General features: G+C 38.1%; 2 protein-coding genes across 2 annotated transcripts in view; one reads left to right on the forward strand and one right to left on the reverse strand.

Annotated features, from left to right (window-relative positions):
• Positions 1-18,468, reverse strand: part of LOC309355683 (uncharacterized protein) — a 282,572-nt gene that overhangs the window by 210,753 nt on the left and 53,351 nt on the right. The window lies entirely within an intron of this gene.
• On the forward strand, positions 3,165-11,215 carry LOC309355994 (vomeronasal type-2 receptor 26-like; the record flags this gene model as incomplete). Its single annotated transcript, XM_081887169.1, has 6 exons — positions 3,165-3,340; positions 4,962-5,253; positions 5,786-6,649; positions 7,105-7,200; positions 8,420-8,546; positions 10,314-11,215. 6 exons carry the CDS (start codon positions 3,165-3,167, stop codon positions 11,213-11,215), a joined length of 2,457 nt encoding a protein of 818 aa, XP_081743295.1.

Consider the following 18,468-nt stretch of genomic DNA (forward strand, 5'->3'; position numbering starts at 1 on the left):
AAGAGCGGGGTTTGGAATATAGAGCCTCACACTCGCTAAGCGTCTGTGTGATTGCTCATTGGGGGGGGGGGGGAGTGCCTCTAGAAAAACTAGACTTTGGATAGGAGATGGATGGGGAGGTGTTGTTAGGTGAGAGGTGTTCTGGAAAGGAAAAGGAGAACAAAGATAAAAGCATTTTGGAAGATTACAAACAACCACGAAGAGAACAAATTATACAATATCCATAAATCCCCTTTTAACTTCCCTCCTCCTCTTTTGTGGGTCCTTATGTTAACTTTTTCTCCTGAATCTTCTCTGTTAATCCAATTCTATCAAATCTTCAAAAAAACCATAGTCCAACTTTTAACTGCAACTATCAATGATTTGACATGTCCATCTTTCTTATACTGTTCTAATAATTTATACATTTTAAAAGTAATTTATTCTAATTTTCTAACAGCTCCTTTTCAAATTTAGAGGTTGCATTAAAAAAAACCCTTTATGTCCATCTTAAATATATTATTAAGTTGATGGCATTGTAAGCAATCAGTTAAAAACCCTCTTATATCTTCAAACCCCTTTAATTTCAATTCATGAACTATTTCCATTAATACTTCTTTATAAGATACTCAATCATTTCTCATATTCTTATATTTCTTTCAGATATCGCCTCCAGTGTGGAAAGCCACCATGGTGTTTTTTGTTCTATTTTCTATATATATATTTTCTCCATACTTCATTCACTGCTTTCCTTACTACATGGTTCAAAAAAGCTTTATGGACTTTCACCTTCTTATACCACAGATTTACGTGCCAGCCAAATCTGTTATCATGACCTTCAAGGTGTAAAACATCAGTATTAAAAAAAAAATAGTATCCATTCCTTTAGCTAGCATAAACAGCGCGCCTTATGTTTACTTATTACCAGAGTAAGTTCTCCAAACAAAGTAACACCCTTCTAAAAATATCTGTCGGCCTTCTCTTTAACTCCTTTCTCAATATAAGTCCTGTGGCTCAGAGACTCAAAGGAAGAAATAAGAGAAAAAAATACATAAATTTACCACAATGTTCAGCTTCTTCTTTTAGCTTAAATCCAAATGGAAATAAATAAATAAATAAATAAATAAATAAATAAATAAATAAATAATAAAGGCAAGCCCAGTTCCAAATCTTGAGAGAGAAAATGAAAAAAGAGGGGAAAAGATAAAAATAAGGAAGGAGCCCACTGGAGTTACAAAATAAAGAAAAATGAAAACATAATAATCTCCAGTTTCTTCTTAAAGTCTACTCCACCATAGCACAGAAGCAATCCAAGTCATTATATAACTAGAGAGGAAAGGGCAGGCAGAAATGGAAAATAAGTGTATATATAACAAAAGAGGACTAAAGAGTCTTAATCCATCATAATAGCCAAGTCCAAACTAAGTTTCCAAATAAATAAGTAAATAAATAAATAAGTAAATAAATAAATAAATAAATAAATCCCAAAGTATATAAGTTGCAGGTTTTAAGTAAATCCTTAGAAGATCAGGTCAAATCAGTTAATCACATAAAAATTTCATCATATAGAAAAGAAATATTATTCCAGTCAGGAGAAGCAGTCATCAGGAAGATCCCTTCAGAATCAAAATAGTCAAATAAGGGGATAGATAAAAATAAAAATAAAGAAGGAGGATAAGCCCAGCAAAGCCAGTGCAATTTATCAAAGTATATTCTAATTCTTGTATTCACAAAGAGATCAATAAACTCTAGTTCATCACATCAGACCAATTGCACTTGTAGAAGCTGATTATTAGTAGGTAGAAATAAATAAAAATCATTTAATTACTTCCAGCCTGGGCTCAGTTAGTTGAGCCAAAACAGAGCCAGGCCAAAGAAATTACAGTTGTGTGTTTTGGGGTGAACCAGGGTTGGGGACATCTCTGAAAAGTGTTATTTTGGGGTGCTGGCTCCTGTGCTATTATGGCCATACAGAAGGCTGTGGGGAAACAAAATGTGTTTATTCAGAGCAAAGGCACCAAGAGCAAGGGTACATGATACCCCCAAATTAATATTTTGGTCATTCAAGGTACTGGGGCCACACAAAGGACTGGGGGTAATTGCACACTGTGAGACAAAAAATTAGAAAGGACACAATGCACCCTTAAAATATGGTTCAGTCCAGTGTGGTGTAGTGGTTAAGAGTGGTGGACTCATAATCTCGTGAACCAGGTTCACTTCCCCACTCCTCCACATGCAGCTGCTGGGTGACTTTGGACTAGTCATACTTCTCTGAAGTCTCTCAGCCTCACTCACCTCACAGAGTGTTTGCTGTGGGGAAGGAAGCTAAAGGAGATTGTTAGTCACTTTGAGAGTCCTTACGGTAGTGATAAAGCAGGATATCAAATCCAAACTCTTCTTCTACCTCATGATAATAGTTTTGGGGGGAATCCTATTGTAATCGTAAAGGAGGCAGGGTTTCTATTGATGCAAAGGTGTGCCACCTGCCATTTTTTAGCTTAACAAATTGAATATCCTATATTTTCCCTATTTTGTCATAGTATGGTAGAAAGCTTATGCCATTCAAATATAATTAAAATGTTAAAAATACCATTGTTGAACACTGTTCCTTCCTGGAGTTCAGTTCCTATGGGGATCTCTTTGCCACCTGCTACTTGTGTCACCAGGAACAGTGGAGACTCATTATCAGATCAGGAAAAGGGGAGGGGAGGGGAAGGAATGCTACCTGGGACCCAAATGCTAAAGCACTGATTATTGACCACTGGGATCATGGAAACCCTCATGACTTCTTCACCCGCCCAAAGGAAACTAGAAAACAATTGACATGTAAGTCTGAAAATGATTATAAATACTCCCTCTGTGCCATGTGCAGCTGAGAGTGGGGACAAGAGGTAGGCAGGGCTCTGTCATTTTTTTTTTCAGAAGTGAAACCTCTTTATCCCAGCTTTATTCCAGTTTACATCAGCCAGACCTGAAATTTGAAAATATCTGCTAGTAGTAAAGTCATTCATTTGTATCTCAATCAAATCCATGGCTGATCTATTTCTCTTAGGACAGGTATTGCCATAATTAGCTACAAACCAATGTAGTCTGTTATATCTGGCCGTGTCTGCTGATGAACAGAGCAGAGCCTCACTCTAGATGGGATGCTTTGCCTTCTGATGCTCCTACCTTTGCTGACTGCTATGGTGTCCAAAGTCGATGCTCTGGAGTGTCCCACAGCTGATCCCCACCCTGTCCCACATGAGTGGTTCCAGAAAGGAGCTCTCTTCATTGGTGGAATTGCTTCTCAGATAGTTTATCATCCACATGAATTTTCCTTCGAGGAAGATCCTTACCAGAATCTGTTTGATGTTCCAGAGTAAGGAATTGCTTCTTTTGCTCTGCATCTTCGAAAGCTGTTTAGATCACAAAAACTATTTAAACGACAGAATGCCCCCCTCCAATAAAGTGTAGGCTTAGCCAACCATATTCACACTGTGTGTCTTTTGCATTGTTCCCTCCTTCACTTTTCTATAGTGAGAACTGTTTCCATTTTTGAATGTGACAAGAGTTTTGGCAGACAGATTGCATTTTTCTTTATTTGGACCAAATTTCCTTGTAGGCAGATGCATGTAACATTTCTGTGGTACACCTAAAGAGGAAAGACTGGGGGAAAGGGTGATTCAATCTAAAATTTTCAAAGTCAGTCCTGTCACACTTAAGGAAAAAAATACTTCCATGAGAAGTATTCTCTTTTTACCAAAGATGTGAATGCTAAAGTTGGTTAGGTATAGATGGTTTATGTACTATTTTTTAATGCTAACAACCAGGAAATGAAAATGAGATTAAAAGAAAGCCAAATTTGTTGATCAGCATGCAACCTGTTTGAAGTTGGGCTTTCATTGCTGTATTCACAGTAGAGCCCCAATGCTCAGATTCTGCATTTTCCTCTATTTTATTGCAGTTTTTCTGTTGCATCATTCTATCAAGATAAATTTCTTATGTTCTTGGATTTTTTAAATATCTCATGCACTATGTTCTTTTAATGTATCAACTTGAAAGTATATTTGTCAACTAAGGTTGCACAAGAAGTCTGCTCTTAATATAACTATTACTCCAACTTGCTTGTCAATTGTAACACTAAAAGGTCTTGAAGCAACTCAGAATGTGTTCAATATTTAACATATTTTATATTCTATATATACATAAAATCATACATAAGATCATAAGACATTTAGAAAAGCAAGATTACAATTAACATCAGTCACTACTTCCCCAAAGTCAGATATATTGATTTATTCCCAGAAGATAAAAAAGCAGTCTCAACCTTTCACCCTGATCAACCTTGGCAAAAATTCCCATCTTGAAAATAAGCAAGTATCCCACTTCTCTCCTAAATGTAAAATATTTGCTCTTTTCTGCTCCTTAATTTTGTTCGTGGTATCTTTTGATCTTGTTCCTTGAAAGCTTTTCCTTGTATTCTGGATATGGACTCATTGTTAAAACTGTGTTTATGGAAGACAATCTTACTCAGCTATGAGTGATCGCCAAAGAAGAAGAAGATTGATATGGAGAACAGAAATACTGCCATCCTGTTGTATGATAAATCACACTTTTGCTTATTATTTTTAACATTTATTGAATTTGTAAATCACTTTCTCTTGCCCACGGCATCCCAAAGCAAATTACAGACAAACACACAGATAACACCTGCACACAGTTACATGAAAACCAAGAGGAGAAATACATTAACAACATCCCACCCACTTCTACAAGGCCACAGATAGTTAAAGGCCAAAGGCATAGCTATAGAGGAAAGTTTTTGCCTGGTACCTAGATATATAGCTCATTTACTTGAGCTAAGTAATATTTTTATTTGTCACTTTAATGCAAAATACAATTTATTACAATCTGAGGTGCAAAATACCAATATTGTGATATAATAGTACCAATTATCCTTGATAGACAAAGGGATAACTAAATTCTACCTCTGTATGCAGAATGGTGACAAAATTCTACCAGCACATCCTTGCCTTGGCATTTGCTGTGAACGAAATCAACGAGAATCCTAAGATCCTACCTAATGTCACACTTGGATTCCACATCTATGATAGCTACTACGATGCAAGGATGACTTATCGTACCACTTTGGAGGTGCTCTTCAAATCACATAGATTTGTCCCCAATTACCAGTGTGACAGACAGAAAAACCTCATGGCTATCATTGGCGGACTTGGCTCTGATACCTCTAACCTCATGGCAGATATTATAGGTTTCTATAAGGTTCCGCAGGTAGGAATTCTCTCTGTATTTTTGAGTTTGTGTGAGAGAGTGATTTAGGCTCTACTTTCTTATGCTGAACTTGATTTTGTAGTTCAAAAGGAGTGAATTTACAAAAGCAGCATTATTCCAGGTAACATCAGCCTAATGCCTAATCTAAGGTATTTTATTTATTCTTTCATTAGTACTTAACATTGATTATTATTATTTTTACTTTTAATTGTCTATGGCCTCTTTGAGTTGTTGGGATATTTTAATCCAGCCTTTAAAAAATAGTGCTGCCTTTAGATTTTTTTTTCTTTTAAACTGGTTTCATAGAACGTTATTGCTTAAATATTGTAAGCCACTTTGAATTATCTTGATAAGAAAGCAACCAATAAATAGTAGTTGTAATAATATGTTCTATGTTCTTGGGAAATTCCACCAGAAGTGTTATCTTTAACTCTAGGCACCCAAAGATGGATTAAAGAAATAATGCTTGTATAATCGGGAACATAAAGTCACTCCTAACTTTTCCTTGCAATATCTGTCCATTTTCTTTCAGCTCACATATGGCTCATTTGCCCCACAAGAGAATCATATTACTCAAGGTCCATCCTTTTTACCCCTCGTCCCAAATGAAACCCAGCAGTATATGGGAATTATCCGGTTGCTCCAATATTTCAAATGGACATGGGTTGGGCTTCTTCTAGTTGATAATAGCAGTGGTGAACATTTCTTGCAGACGCTGGAGCCATTATTTTCTCAGTATGCGATCTGTTCAGCATTCACAGAAAGAATACCACAAATAGCCCACTGGGATAGCTTGGAGGAACTTGGTAATATAGCCACAAAAGTTTATGTACATTACACAAATAAAATAGTGACTGCCTTTATTATATATGGAGAATCATTGACTATACCATGGCTGAGAACTATTATATTTATACGAGACATTGGAAACAAGGAGAACACATCACTCAGAAAGGTGTGGATTACGACAACCCAGATAGATTTCATATTAACTGGCCATCAAAAGGGCTGGGGTCTCCAGATGTTTCAAGGTGCAATTTCATTTACCATCCACTCCAAAGAGATTGTGGGGTTTAGAGAATTTTTTCAGACCATAAAACCTTATGGACCACAGGCAGACGGTTTTCTGAAGGACTTTTGGGAGGGAGCTTTTGATTGTGTACTTCTTAACCCCAATGTGGCAATGGATGTTGACCAAACATGTACCGGGGAGGAGAGTCTGGAGAGTCTTTCTGGGCCACACTTTGAACAACTCATGACCGGCCACAGTTATAGTATCTATAATGGTGTTTATGCCGTGGCTCATTCTTTGCATGCTATGGGCTTGTCTCGATCCAAGCAGAGAGCCAATGAGAAAGGTTTCAGTACTGATCTTCAAGATGTTCAGCCTTGGCAGGTAATGTCCCTACAATGAAGCATTTTTATTTCAATAAATTAGTAGAAGGTGAGACTATATTCAGCTTTCTCCTGCAATAATCTCTGAGGAAATGGAGTTGGGCATCTTATTAGTAGAAAGCATTTTATATTTTTATGTTTCTTTAAGCATCAGAAGTATGAATATACAAAGCAGGATGAATGCCCATAATCCCTGACATTTAGTCATGCTGAATGCATGGTGAGAATTGTAGTCCAACAACGTTAGAAGTCACTATCTGACATTAGATGAACTCTCCAATTTATTTACATGGCAAATTCTTTTATTTATTCCTTCTATCTCAGCTCCATCACTTTCTTCACCAGATTTCATTTAACAACTCAGCTGGGGAAACCATTTCCTTTAATGACAAATGGGAAATGGGAGGCGGCTTTGACATCATAAACATGGTCATATTTCCAAATAACTCTTTCCAGAGGGTGAAAGTTGGTTGGATTGAGCCAGATGTTCCTGAAGGAAAAGAACTCATCATTCATGAAGATACAATTGTTTGGCACAGTGGTTTCAACCAGGTATGGATTCTGGCATGGCTGGATGAGGACATGAGTGGAAGGAGCTGCTGTCAATGGCATTATAGCCTAGGGCTGCCTTGCTGCTTGTCTGGGCAGTATTCTGCTTGATCATGCCAAGAGAAAATAATGCAGCACTGGCTCCAAGTCCCCAGGGACTACAATTCTCACCATGCATTCAGCACTTGTCTTGCCAATCACTGGAATTGATTGAAACAAAGATAACATTCTTCATAATACATTCATTTTTATAGTCAACACTCTACCTAACAGTGAAAGTTTCATTCTGCCCCAAATTTGTAAATTTCTTTTCATATCTTCCCAGGTGTTTAACTAATTATCATTATACATATTTATATTATTTAACCATACACCTAGATAACTGACCTTCCTTTCAACCTTTAGACCTGACGCATTTGTAATTTATTGTTATTCTCATCATTCATATCTATTTTTTTACCAAGATTTTGGTTTTGTGTTTATTAATCTTAAGACCTGCTACATCTCCACATTTTTTTATCTCTTGTAATACTTACGGGATGGACTCTGTTGCTTCTTCTACAGATATCACCACGTTGTATGTGAAAGCTTTTAGTTTACATTGCCTCTGTCCCACTCTTATACCTTTAATTTCTTGATTCCATCCTATTCTTTGTGTAAATGCTTCCAAAACTAATATAGACAACAAGGGTGACAACAGGCAGCCTTGTCTCATTCCTTTAGTTATTTTGCAATTCTCAGCCAGGACATTTTGCCCATGCTCCCTTCCCACCTCCATGCAGAATCGGGTCACTCAGGATGAGTGATCCCTGTTATCCACCATAGCCTGCAGCAGACCTGGAAGTCCCTAAACCATGAATGAAATCTTTGACTCAGCCCTGATCACAGAGATAACTGTATATCATTGCCTTGAGAAAGAATTCTGTGGTTCATATTGAATTATTTTTTTATTTTCTTTCTTTCCGTTTGGTTTCTCCAGTGATTAGTATGTGTGTGGGCATTGCCATTCAAATGGAGCGTTGGGGGGGGGTTACTTGCCCCCCATATTTTATTCAAGTTGGCACCCCTGATTTATATTATCAGAGGTATTTTCCTGAATGCCCAATAGAGTGTCACTATGTCCTTAAAATATCTGAGGTTTAGACCAAGATTGACACCTGAAGTATCTCTCTATCTAACTATTTTAATTTCCCTTTTTAACACCTTTCATGGTTATTGATAGGTGATGCCCATTTCTTTGTGCAATGACTACTGCCACCCTGGTAACCAGAAGAAAAGGAAGGAAGGGGAGAAATTTTGCTGCTATGATTGTACTCCATGTCCAGAGAGGAAGATTTCCAATCAGCTGGGTAGGTTATGTAGCACCCCAATGTATCCATTACACAGGGCAAATTGAAAGAGTTGTGTCAGATGACTATTTAAAAGTAAAAAAAAACTGTCTATATAAATGGCAACATTTCTCCACTCTTTCTGAACATTTGAAAGCAATATTCCATTCACTGGGAGCAGAAAGTCTGCAAATTCTCTATAATTCGAGTGGAAAGCAAAAAGTGCTATAAAAAAGGTGTTCCCCATTGCAATCATGACACCCTATATAGCATGGCATATAGTCCCCTGTTATGCACCATTTCAGAATGAATATGTGAATTTTTAAGAAATAAAAAATAATGCTTATGAAAATTCTTAGTTAATTTCATATTTCGATGTGTACAAGTATAATGCAACAGAAAACTGGGTGCAATTCACATACATAGGGACCCCACCAGAGTGTGTTAAGGCTGCTAAAGTGTCATCAAATGCACAAGCTTTTGTGTGTGCAGGGTTTTTTGTTTTGTTTTGTTTTGTTTTAGAGGAAGCATCTCTTTAATCCTTTGCAAATGTTTATGACATCCACAGATATGGCTACTCTTTCTAAAAGGACCAAGTCTGACAAATTTCAGAATAATAGTGGCAGTGGTCTTTCTGAAAGGGCAGATTTTCCTATTCTGGAATGGATACAGGAGGGGGTTTAAAAACCACAGCATAGATCCTCAAGAAAGACTGGGGTGGATGAGAGCAGCAAGAAAAGTGTGGAGTGAGCTTCTCCTTCCTGCACACAGATTTCTCGGTAGATAACCTCTTCTCATTGATAGAAAGTAGGCGTATCTGAGGTCGGGAGTGGGAATCTTGTTAGAATAAATCTGTGGCAGCCCCCTGGAGCCCCCACTCTCTTTCCCCTCCACAGACCCTCCAAGTTTCCCTATTTTCCAGGTACAGTCCCAGATTTACAGAAACCGTCCCGGTTTCTGACTTGTTCCTGAAATGTCTCACTTTTGCTTAGGGTGTCCCTATAGAGGGTATAGGGTTATGTGAGCCCTAAGCCAAGGAGATAAGTAACTGTACAACCTTTAGAAGACATCTAAAGACAGCCCAGTATAGGGAAGGTTGTTTTTTGTTTTAAAAATTTAATGTTTTATCATGTTTTTATATATGTTGAAAGCCGCCTACATATATGGCTGAGGCAACCCAGTCAGATGGGTGGTATTGAAAAATTATTATTATTATTATTATTATTATTATTATTATGGAATAGGATGTCCCTATTTTAATCGGAGAAATGTTGGAGAGTATGCCTGTGACATAGTCCTCCAAGGCCTGGGGCAAATGTATGCAGTAGCCCTCCCCCTCTGCAAAGGCCTGGTAATAAGATATCTCTATATTCTATTGCATAGTGGAAGAGGACCAAAGTGTCAAAGGTCTCAGGAAAGACTTGCATGGGGAAAATGTCACTGCTCAAGGAAAGAACATATTAGTCCAAGGTTAATGATTTAAGACATTGAAGAGTCACTGAGCTGCCTCAAGATGTCTTCTTAACAGCATAATGGAATTTAGGATTGTGAGTACTTCACCTGAATCGCTTCATTTGACTTGTGATTTAGGAAGTACACAGAGCTTATGCACACTCCAAATAGGCAGAATTGAGACAATATGAACATTGGTTTTCAAATTAGTACTGTCACACTCGAAACCATCAAGCAGAGATTATACCTTGTTATAACTGATATATAATAGGTAGAGTGGAGAACAGTTCATAGGCAACAAATACTGATATGAGAAATTTCCAATTTTTTTTAAAGATATGGATGATTGTTTCACATGCCCAGAAGATCAATTTCCAAGTAAGGAGAAAGATGAATGTTTGCCTAAAGTTATAACCTTTCTTTCTTATAAAGAACCTTTAGGAATCACTTTAGCCTTCGTCGCTGTTTTTCTTTCCATTAATGCAGTCTTGGTGTTAACAATTTTCATTAAGCACAGGGATACACCCATTGTCAAAGCCAACAACCGAGGCCTCACCTATACCCTCCTCATTTCCCTCCTGCTCTGCTTCCTATCTTCCTTCCTATTTCTTGGCAAACCTGGGAAAGTGACCTGCCTTCTCCGACAAACAGTGTTTGGTATCATCTTCTCAGTGGCTGTTTCTTGTGTATTGGCCAAAACCATCACTGTAGTGATAGCTTTCATGGCCACAAAACCAGGATCCAGCATGAGGAAGTGGATGGGGAAAAGACAGGGACAGTCTGTTGTCCTTTCCTGCTCACTTATTCAAGCAAGTATTTGTACCTTGTGGTTGGCAACCTCTCCCCCTTTCCCTGATTTAGACATGCACTCAGTAACTGGAGAAATCATTGTGCAATGTAATGAAGGGTCAGTTGCCATGTTTTATTGTGTCTTGGGTTACATGGGCTTGTTGGCCATTTCCAGCTTCACTGTGGCATTTCTAGCCCGCAAGTTACCAGATAGTTTTAATGAAGCCAAATTCATTACTTTCAGCATGTTGGTCTTTTGCAGTGTATGGTTGTCTTTTGTTCCAACCTACCTGAGTACAAGAGGGAAAGACATGGTAGCTGTGGAGATTTTCTCCATCTTAGCTTCCAGTGCTGGGTTACTGGGTTGCATTTTTGCCCCTAAATGCTACATCATTGTGTTTAGGCCCCAACAGAACAAGAGAGAACAACTAATTAGGAGAATGTTTTAAGAATCCACTTTGTTTATTTTTTCTACTCGGTTGGTAAGGTATATATTTTAGGATTTTGGGTGTGAATATAGCATTAATTATGGTTTGATTAGTCGGTGAGGGGCCTGCCTCAAAAAACATCCCAGAAAAGCTATGTTATGTATTGCCAGCAGCTGACTTTTATGCAATGGATTGGGTTTCTCCTTTTACATTGACTGCTGTTTGGATTTCTGCCAAATAGCCTTAAAAGAAAGCTCTCAGTTTCCATTTGTGAAGTGATGGTCTCTGAAAGTAGGAGAGTCTCGCTGGGGTTCTGACATTTGTTGGGACTGACAGAGAAGGCAGGGACTCACACCCTCCGTTACCTTTAGGAGCTGGACACAACTCTGTTGTGACCAACATGTTGAATTTTAAGGGGTTGTGGCACAGAGAGCATGTTCCTCAGTGCTGCCCCCACAATGTAGATGGGCCCCACAGTAATAGTTTTTCTATAGGAAAAACACACTCAGGACTGAAACATTAAATCACTAATTGTTCTCCCCTGGGATCGTGGAAATCATTGTAATTTTCTCACCTACTCAAAGCTGTAGACGTTTCCCTAGAGGACACTAGGAAACCATCAACAAGCAAGCCTGAAAGTGGTTATGAATATCTCCCCAGTCCATAGCTTGTTGGGAATAGGGGCAAAAGGCAGGTAGAGCCCTGTCACTCTTATTTCAGACAATTCCCCAGACATATGTGATGGCCATCTCTGCTCGTACTCAGAGCATGAATTTCTACTCCCAATGATGCCAAACATCTGACTGATACATATCTCTTAAGTAAGAAGTGTATTAGCAAAGTATACTAGCACCAGCTGGTACTACATGTCTAAGTCATGTTGCTACTACAGATGAAAACAGGGAGAGTCTGTGTGGAGAGGGAAGCTTGTTGTCAGGATGTTTTGGCTACTTAAGTTCCTACTTTTCCTGCTGCATATGATGTACAAAGCAGATACTATGGAGTGCCCTGAAAGTGATCCCCGCCTTGTTCCACATGACTGGTACCAACCAGGTGGGCTTCTCATCGGTGGGATAGCTTCTCTGATCTCTTGTCCTACAGAAGAAATTTTATTCAATGAACATCCTTTTCAAAACCTGTTTGGCATTCCAGAGTAAGACAAATATTGACTTAATCTCCTACGATGAAAGCTATTTTCATTTTAGAATGGAATGAGGGTGGTGAGAGAGATTATGCATTATTCTTTATGTTGATCACATTTGCATATAAGCAGCAGTATGTAACTTTTCTATAAAATCTATGAACTGTATTTCCTTCAGTCCATCTCTATTCCGGTTAAGTGTGAGTCCGTTCACAAAGAAAGATATACTAACACAGGTGTTTTTCCAAGACTTTAAACTTTATTATGAATCAGCAGGTTTCTGCTGGTTGAAAGATTGGCTACTTCTTGAGAACACTGACATTTTGGACTTAGAAGGATTCAACAATATTTTTCGGTGGCATGCATACTTATGGTATGACAAGGCAAAAGCTCATAAAGGTTTTAAAAATAATATTGTCAGGAAAGCATTATATAATGTCTGGACTAGATATAAAGATTTATTGGAAAGTAAAACTCCAAGGTGGTTGTCGCCAATGGAGGCAAAGGCCTCAAAAAAACTTAATATGGAGGCCAAATGGCCGAGATATGGAGAAATTTTGGAACAAGAAGGGGACAGATTGAAATTGCAAAGCTTTGGGAAATTAAAAGGGAAAGTGAGAGACTGGCTTCATTACTACCAAATAATGGAAGTTTTTAAAATGGACAGGAAAATTGGCTTCCAGGTGGAAAAATCAAAATTAGAGACTGAACTGTTAGAACCCAGTACTAAGAATTTGGCAAGAATGTATAGCTTGCTGTTGGAATGGAACACACAAGATGAAATGGTTAAATCTGTAATGATTAAGTGGGCACAGGACATTGGTCATAATATTTTGTTTGCTGACTGGGAAAGGTTATGGACCACCGGTATGAAATTTACGGCATGTAATGCCCTAAGAGAGAACATTATGAAAATGATTTATAGGTGATACATGACCCCAGTCAAGCTTGCAAAAATTTACCATTTGCCCGATAATAAATATTGGAAATGTAAAGAAATGGAAGGAACATTCTTTCACCTTTGGTGGACGTGCCCAAGGATTAAGGCTTTCTGGGAAACGATCTATAATGAATTGAAAAAGGTACTTAAGTACACTTTCCCTAAGAAACCAGAGGCCTTCCTCCTGGGCATAGTTGGCCAATTGGTGTTAAAGAAGGATAGAACATTTTTTATGTATGCTACAACAGCAGCAAGAATACTCATCGCAAAGTACTGGAAGACGCAAGATCTACCCACCGTGGAAGAATGGCAGATGAAGGTGATAGACTATATGGAACTGGCAGAGATGACGAGCAGAATCCGGGACCAGAGAAGAGATACGGCGGAAGAGGATTGGGGAAAATTTAAAGAATATCTAAAGAAATACTGTAAAATTAATGCATGTTAGAAAGACGCTGGATTATAAATTAAGGGGTTAAGTGCGGCAAAGGAAAATTTAAAGAAATTAAATAATATTAAAATTAAGTCAAAAGTAAGGGAAGAATTTGCTGATAATTTAATCAGAAATTAGAATACAGAAAGGGAAGGTATGAGGAAGTTGGGGAAGTAAGTTATAAGAAAGTAAAAATTGAATTTATATGTGTTTTATGTTTGTATTTTTATAACGTCTTTTTTCCTTTTTTTGTTTGTTATTGTGTTTTGTTGGTATGTTATAAATTTGTGGAAACTTCAATAAAAATTTATTAAAAAAAGAAGAAGTAAAAATTCTATCCATCTTCGCATAATATTGAGGCAATGCATAAGTATGTGATTATAGAGTATTGATGCAGGATTAGGACCCAGTTCATTAAGAACTGAAAAGGTTCAGCATGGTAAATTTGGGGGATAGATCATCCAAGCCTAGGGAACTTAGGGTGAGGGGGGGTAGAGCTTTACTCCATTCTTCCAGTTGCCTCACGAATGGAACTGTACTAAGGAAAATACTGCTGGCTCAAAACAGTTCCCAAAAGTGTGAGAATAAAGAGAGAGTCCCGGAATTACAAAAGTCATTCCGTATCTGATTTGGCATGTCCTGGTTTTCCCTTTTCCTCTCCTCCACGTCTTGGAGAACAAGTGGTGGAGAGATCAGACCTCCCCACTCCTGTCCTTTTGGGAGCAGGAGCACCTGCTTTATGCGTGTGTGTAGGTGCAAAAAAGGAGTCCTGTTTATACTGAAAATAAAATACCTGTACCAAATGAAGGAAATTATGAAGCTCACCTATGAATCCCTTCCTATCATTTTGAAGGAAAATGTAATCAATCCACTTTAAATTATTTAACTGCCATGCTTCAGTGGCCAGCAATTTTTTAAGGAAATGTGTGGAGTGTTTCTTCCTTTATTATAAATTAAGCCTTACACTGCAAGCCTTCACATGTATACTCACAAGTAAGTCTCACTGTATTTGATGCAGCTTACTCCCAATGTAAAGAATGTGCAGCCTTACACTGCAATCCTAAGCATTTTTTTTTTACTGAAAAGTAAGTTCCACTGAGTTCAATAGGATTTACTCTCTGGTATGTTCCTGATCATTCTCACAGTTGTGGTTGATGTTGCTGCTGTTCTGTTCCACCTTTTCCCCTGACAGGGACTCGAGGTAGCTTACAGCTATAATTTTATTTCATTCCATTTATCTGTTTAAGGTGTTGTACACAATCCATTCCCTCATCCATTTTTTTCTTTATGACAATCCCTTGAGGTAGGTTAGGCTGTAATTGGCTCAAGATGACAGATGTACTGTATATGTGTAAATGGTGTCTATGTGTGCAGGAGATCAAACAAGGAGGAGCTTCCTGATGTAGAATAGAATGTCCCTATTTACTTCTGAGTAATGTCGGAGGTATGCAGTTACCGTACTTTAATACATGAACTATAGGCCTATCTAAACTACACGAAGCCGGCATTATTTACACCAAAGTAATGTACACTGATATAATTTGAGGAGCATTTGGGAACATGAATGGTGTTTACAATAAGTGTTCTTCCGATTCTCCTTTCCAAACCTTAGCTATTAGGGTTCTAGCTGTGCTTGTCACATACATAAAAATCCCTCTTAATTTCTTTGGTATATCTGCACCCATTATCCCCATGAAAATGGAATGGCAGACAAAATTGTTAGATTATGTAAAGCTGGCCAAAATGACAGGGAGAGTAAGAAAGGATACAGACCAGAATTTTAACAGGGAATGGAATATCTTTAGAGAATACCTAAGCGAACACTGTAAGAATCTCAAATCATTAGCAGGTCTTGACTGATCCTTGCACAATGATAGGAAGTTTAGAGGAAAAATTTAGATGAGGTAAGAGACAATGCATGAAAGAAAGGATAAAATATAGGAGACATGAAGGGACAACTGGAAGTCAAAAGAACATTATGATAGAAGTACATAATTCTATGTGACATAAAAGGAATCCTGTTTATATTGTTAACTTTATTTTTTGAATTTTCTGTTTCTGTTAAACAAAAATTGTATCAAGTTTTGACTGTGTTTTTTTGTTAACCGATCATAATGAATAAAGCATTCAAAATTCAAAAATTCAAAAATAAAATAACATAAGTGTTATTCCTTGTCCTGTATCACCCCAGTAGGCTTCTGAATCCCAGCCCTAGAATGCCCTCTTATTTGAATTTACACCAATGTAAATTGCACTGGCATAAGTTACACAATCTTACACCTGGCTAAGACGAGGGGCTTGTACCAGTGAAACCCTGGGTCAGCCAAGAAAGCCCAAATCAACACTCTCTCATCAATGTAGATTTTTAGTTTGGTTTGTGCTGCAAATCTCCAAATATTTCATTGCATTTCCACTTGGTTTTTACAAGGGAGAATTGTTGGCATAACTCAGTACTTTACGGAGCAGAAATGTTGGCATTCTGCTGCATCCTATGTCACATTTGGGCTGAAGAGTAAAGGGCTTATTAGCTCAGTAACATTTTTGATCAAATATTTGATCAATATTACAATCAACTCAGAGAGTGAAATTATATTGTAGAAAATGCCCTCTATTTGCAGAATGATAACCAAATTCTACCAGCACATCCTTACCTTGGCCTTTGCTGTGAATGAGATCAATGCAAATCCTAAAATCTTGCCCAATGTCACTCTTGGGTTCCACATTGCTGACAGCTACTATGATGCAAGGATGACTTTTCGGACCACTCTTGACCTGCTGTTCAAATCACATAGATTTGTTCCCAACTACAAATGTGGCTCCCAGAAGAACCTCATAGCAGTCATTGGAGGACTTGGCTCTGATACCTCCTTTCACATGGCAGATATTTTAGGTTTCTATAACATTCCACAGGTATGAACACTCTGTGTGTGGCTCTATGGAAATTACACTCTTGTTTTATCATGCTGGGATTGTTTTTTGTAGTTCAAAAGCATGAAAAGACATGGTTGGGAGAAGGGTGGAATCCTTCCAAAATTTCCATCATATTCTGATAACTTGGCACTCATTTAGCTATTCTGTAAGTTACTTCTAAAATACTTATTGTTTAATAAGGCATATTCACATATATATTTTCTTTTAGCTGGCATATGGCTCATTTTCCAAACAGAAGATTCATACCACCCAGATCCCTTCATTTTATCGCCTGGTCCCAAATGAATCTCAACAGTATATGGGGATAATCTGGTTGCTCCAGTATTTTGGATGGACTTGGGTTGGGCTTCTTCCTGTGATTAACAACAATGGGGAATTTTTCTTGCCATTGTTTTACAAGTATGGAATCTGTTCAGCCTTTATACAGAGAGTATTCCATCTCGATGATGAAGAGAAAATTAGTAATATAGCCACAAATTTTCATATATTTTACACAGATAACAAAATTACTACATTTATTGTCTATGGAGATTCTTTGATTGCTGCATGGCTGATAATGATTGTAGTTACAGGAATAATAATAATAATAATAATAATAATAATAATAATAATAATAATTTATTATTTATACCCCGCCCATCTGGCTGGGCCTCCCCAGCCACTCTGGGCGGCTTCCATAAAAACCAAAAATACAGTAAAATATCACACGTTAAAAACTTCCCTGAACAGGGCTGCCTTAAGATGTCTTCTGAATGTCAGGTAGTTGTTTATCGCTTTGACATCTGCTGGAAGGGCGTTCCACAGGGCAGGCGCCACTACCGAGAAGGCCCTCTGCCTGGTTCCCTGTAGCTTTGCTTCTCGCAATGAGGGAACCGCCAGAAGGCCCTCGGCGCTGGACCTCAGCGTCCGGGCAGAATGATGGGGGTGGAGACGCTCCTTCAGGTATACTGGAACGAGGCCTTCAGGTATACTGGACGCTCCTTCAGGTATACTGGACCGAGGAAATAAGAACAATGTTTCTTTGAGAAAGGTGTGGATTCTAACAACACAGGTAGATGTCATGTTAACAGGCCTTCAGGGGAACGGGGATATTTCAATGTTTCAGGGTGCTATCTCCTTTACAATTCACTCAAAAGAGATCGCAGGGTTCAAAGAATTTCTCCAGACCATTAAACCTTATGGGACTCAGAAAGATGGCTTCCTCAAGGACTTTTGGGAGCAAGCATTTGACTGTATATTTGCAAACTCCACTGTACCAACAGAGGTTGGTGAAACATGTACTGGGGTGGAGAAGCTGGAGAATCTTCCTGCCCCAAACTTTGAGCTGCTCATGACTGGCCACAGCTATAGTATGTATAATGGTGTTTATGCTGTGGCTCTTGCTTTGCATGATATGAACTTATCTTGATCCAAGCAGAGAACCAATGGGAAGCACCTTCAAGATCTGCAACCTTGGCAGGTAACGTTCCCACAACAGAATATGTCCATTTTCCTGAACATATAGGTGCACCCAATTTTCTCCTTGAATAATAACTGATGAAACGTGGTTGCATATTTTATTCCTTGAAAACATTATTGGTTTATATTTAATTGGAATTGGCAAATACAAACTGTTTATGTTCATGAGTGAAAGAAAGCAGAAAGTGAGACACAGATGTGGCTACTACTTTCACTATTTTTAACACACATTTTAACTAAAAACCAAAGTGCATGGAATCTATCTACATCTATGTAGCAATTGTATGTCACAGAAGATGCTTAAAACAAGGAAGAGGAACCTGTAAACCCCCCTCCCCATGTGATATGGTCTCTGGCTCCCATCAGATCTG

This window comes from Podarcis melisellensis (genome assembly GCF_964234715.1).
Source record: "Podarcis melisellensis genome assembly, chromosome: 13".
Taxonomy (NCBI): domain Eukaryota; kingdom Metazoa; phylum Chordata; class Lepidosauria; order Squamata; family Lacertidae; genus Podarcis; species Podarcis melisellensis.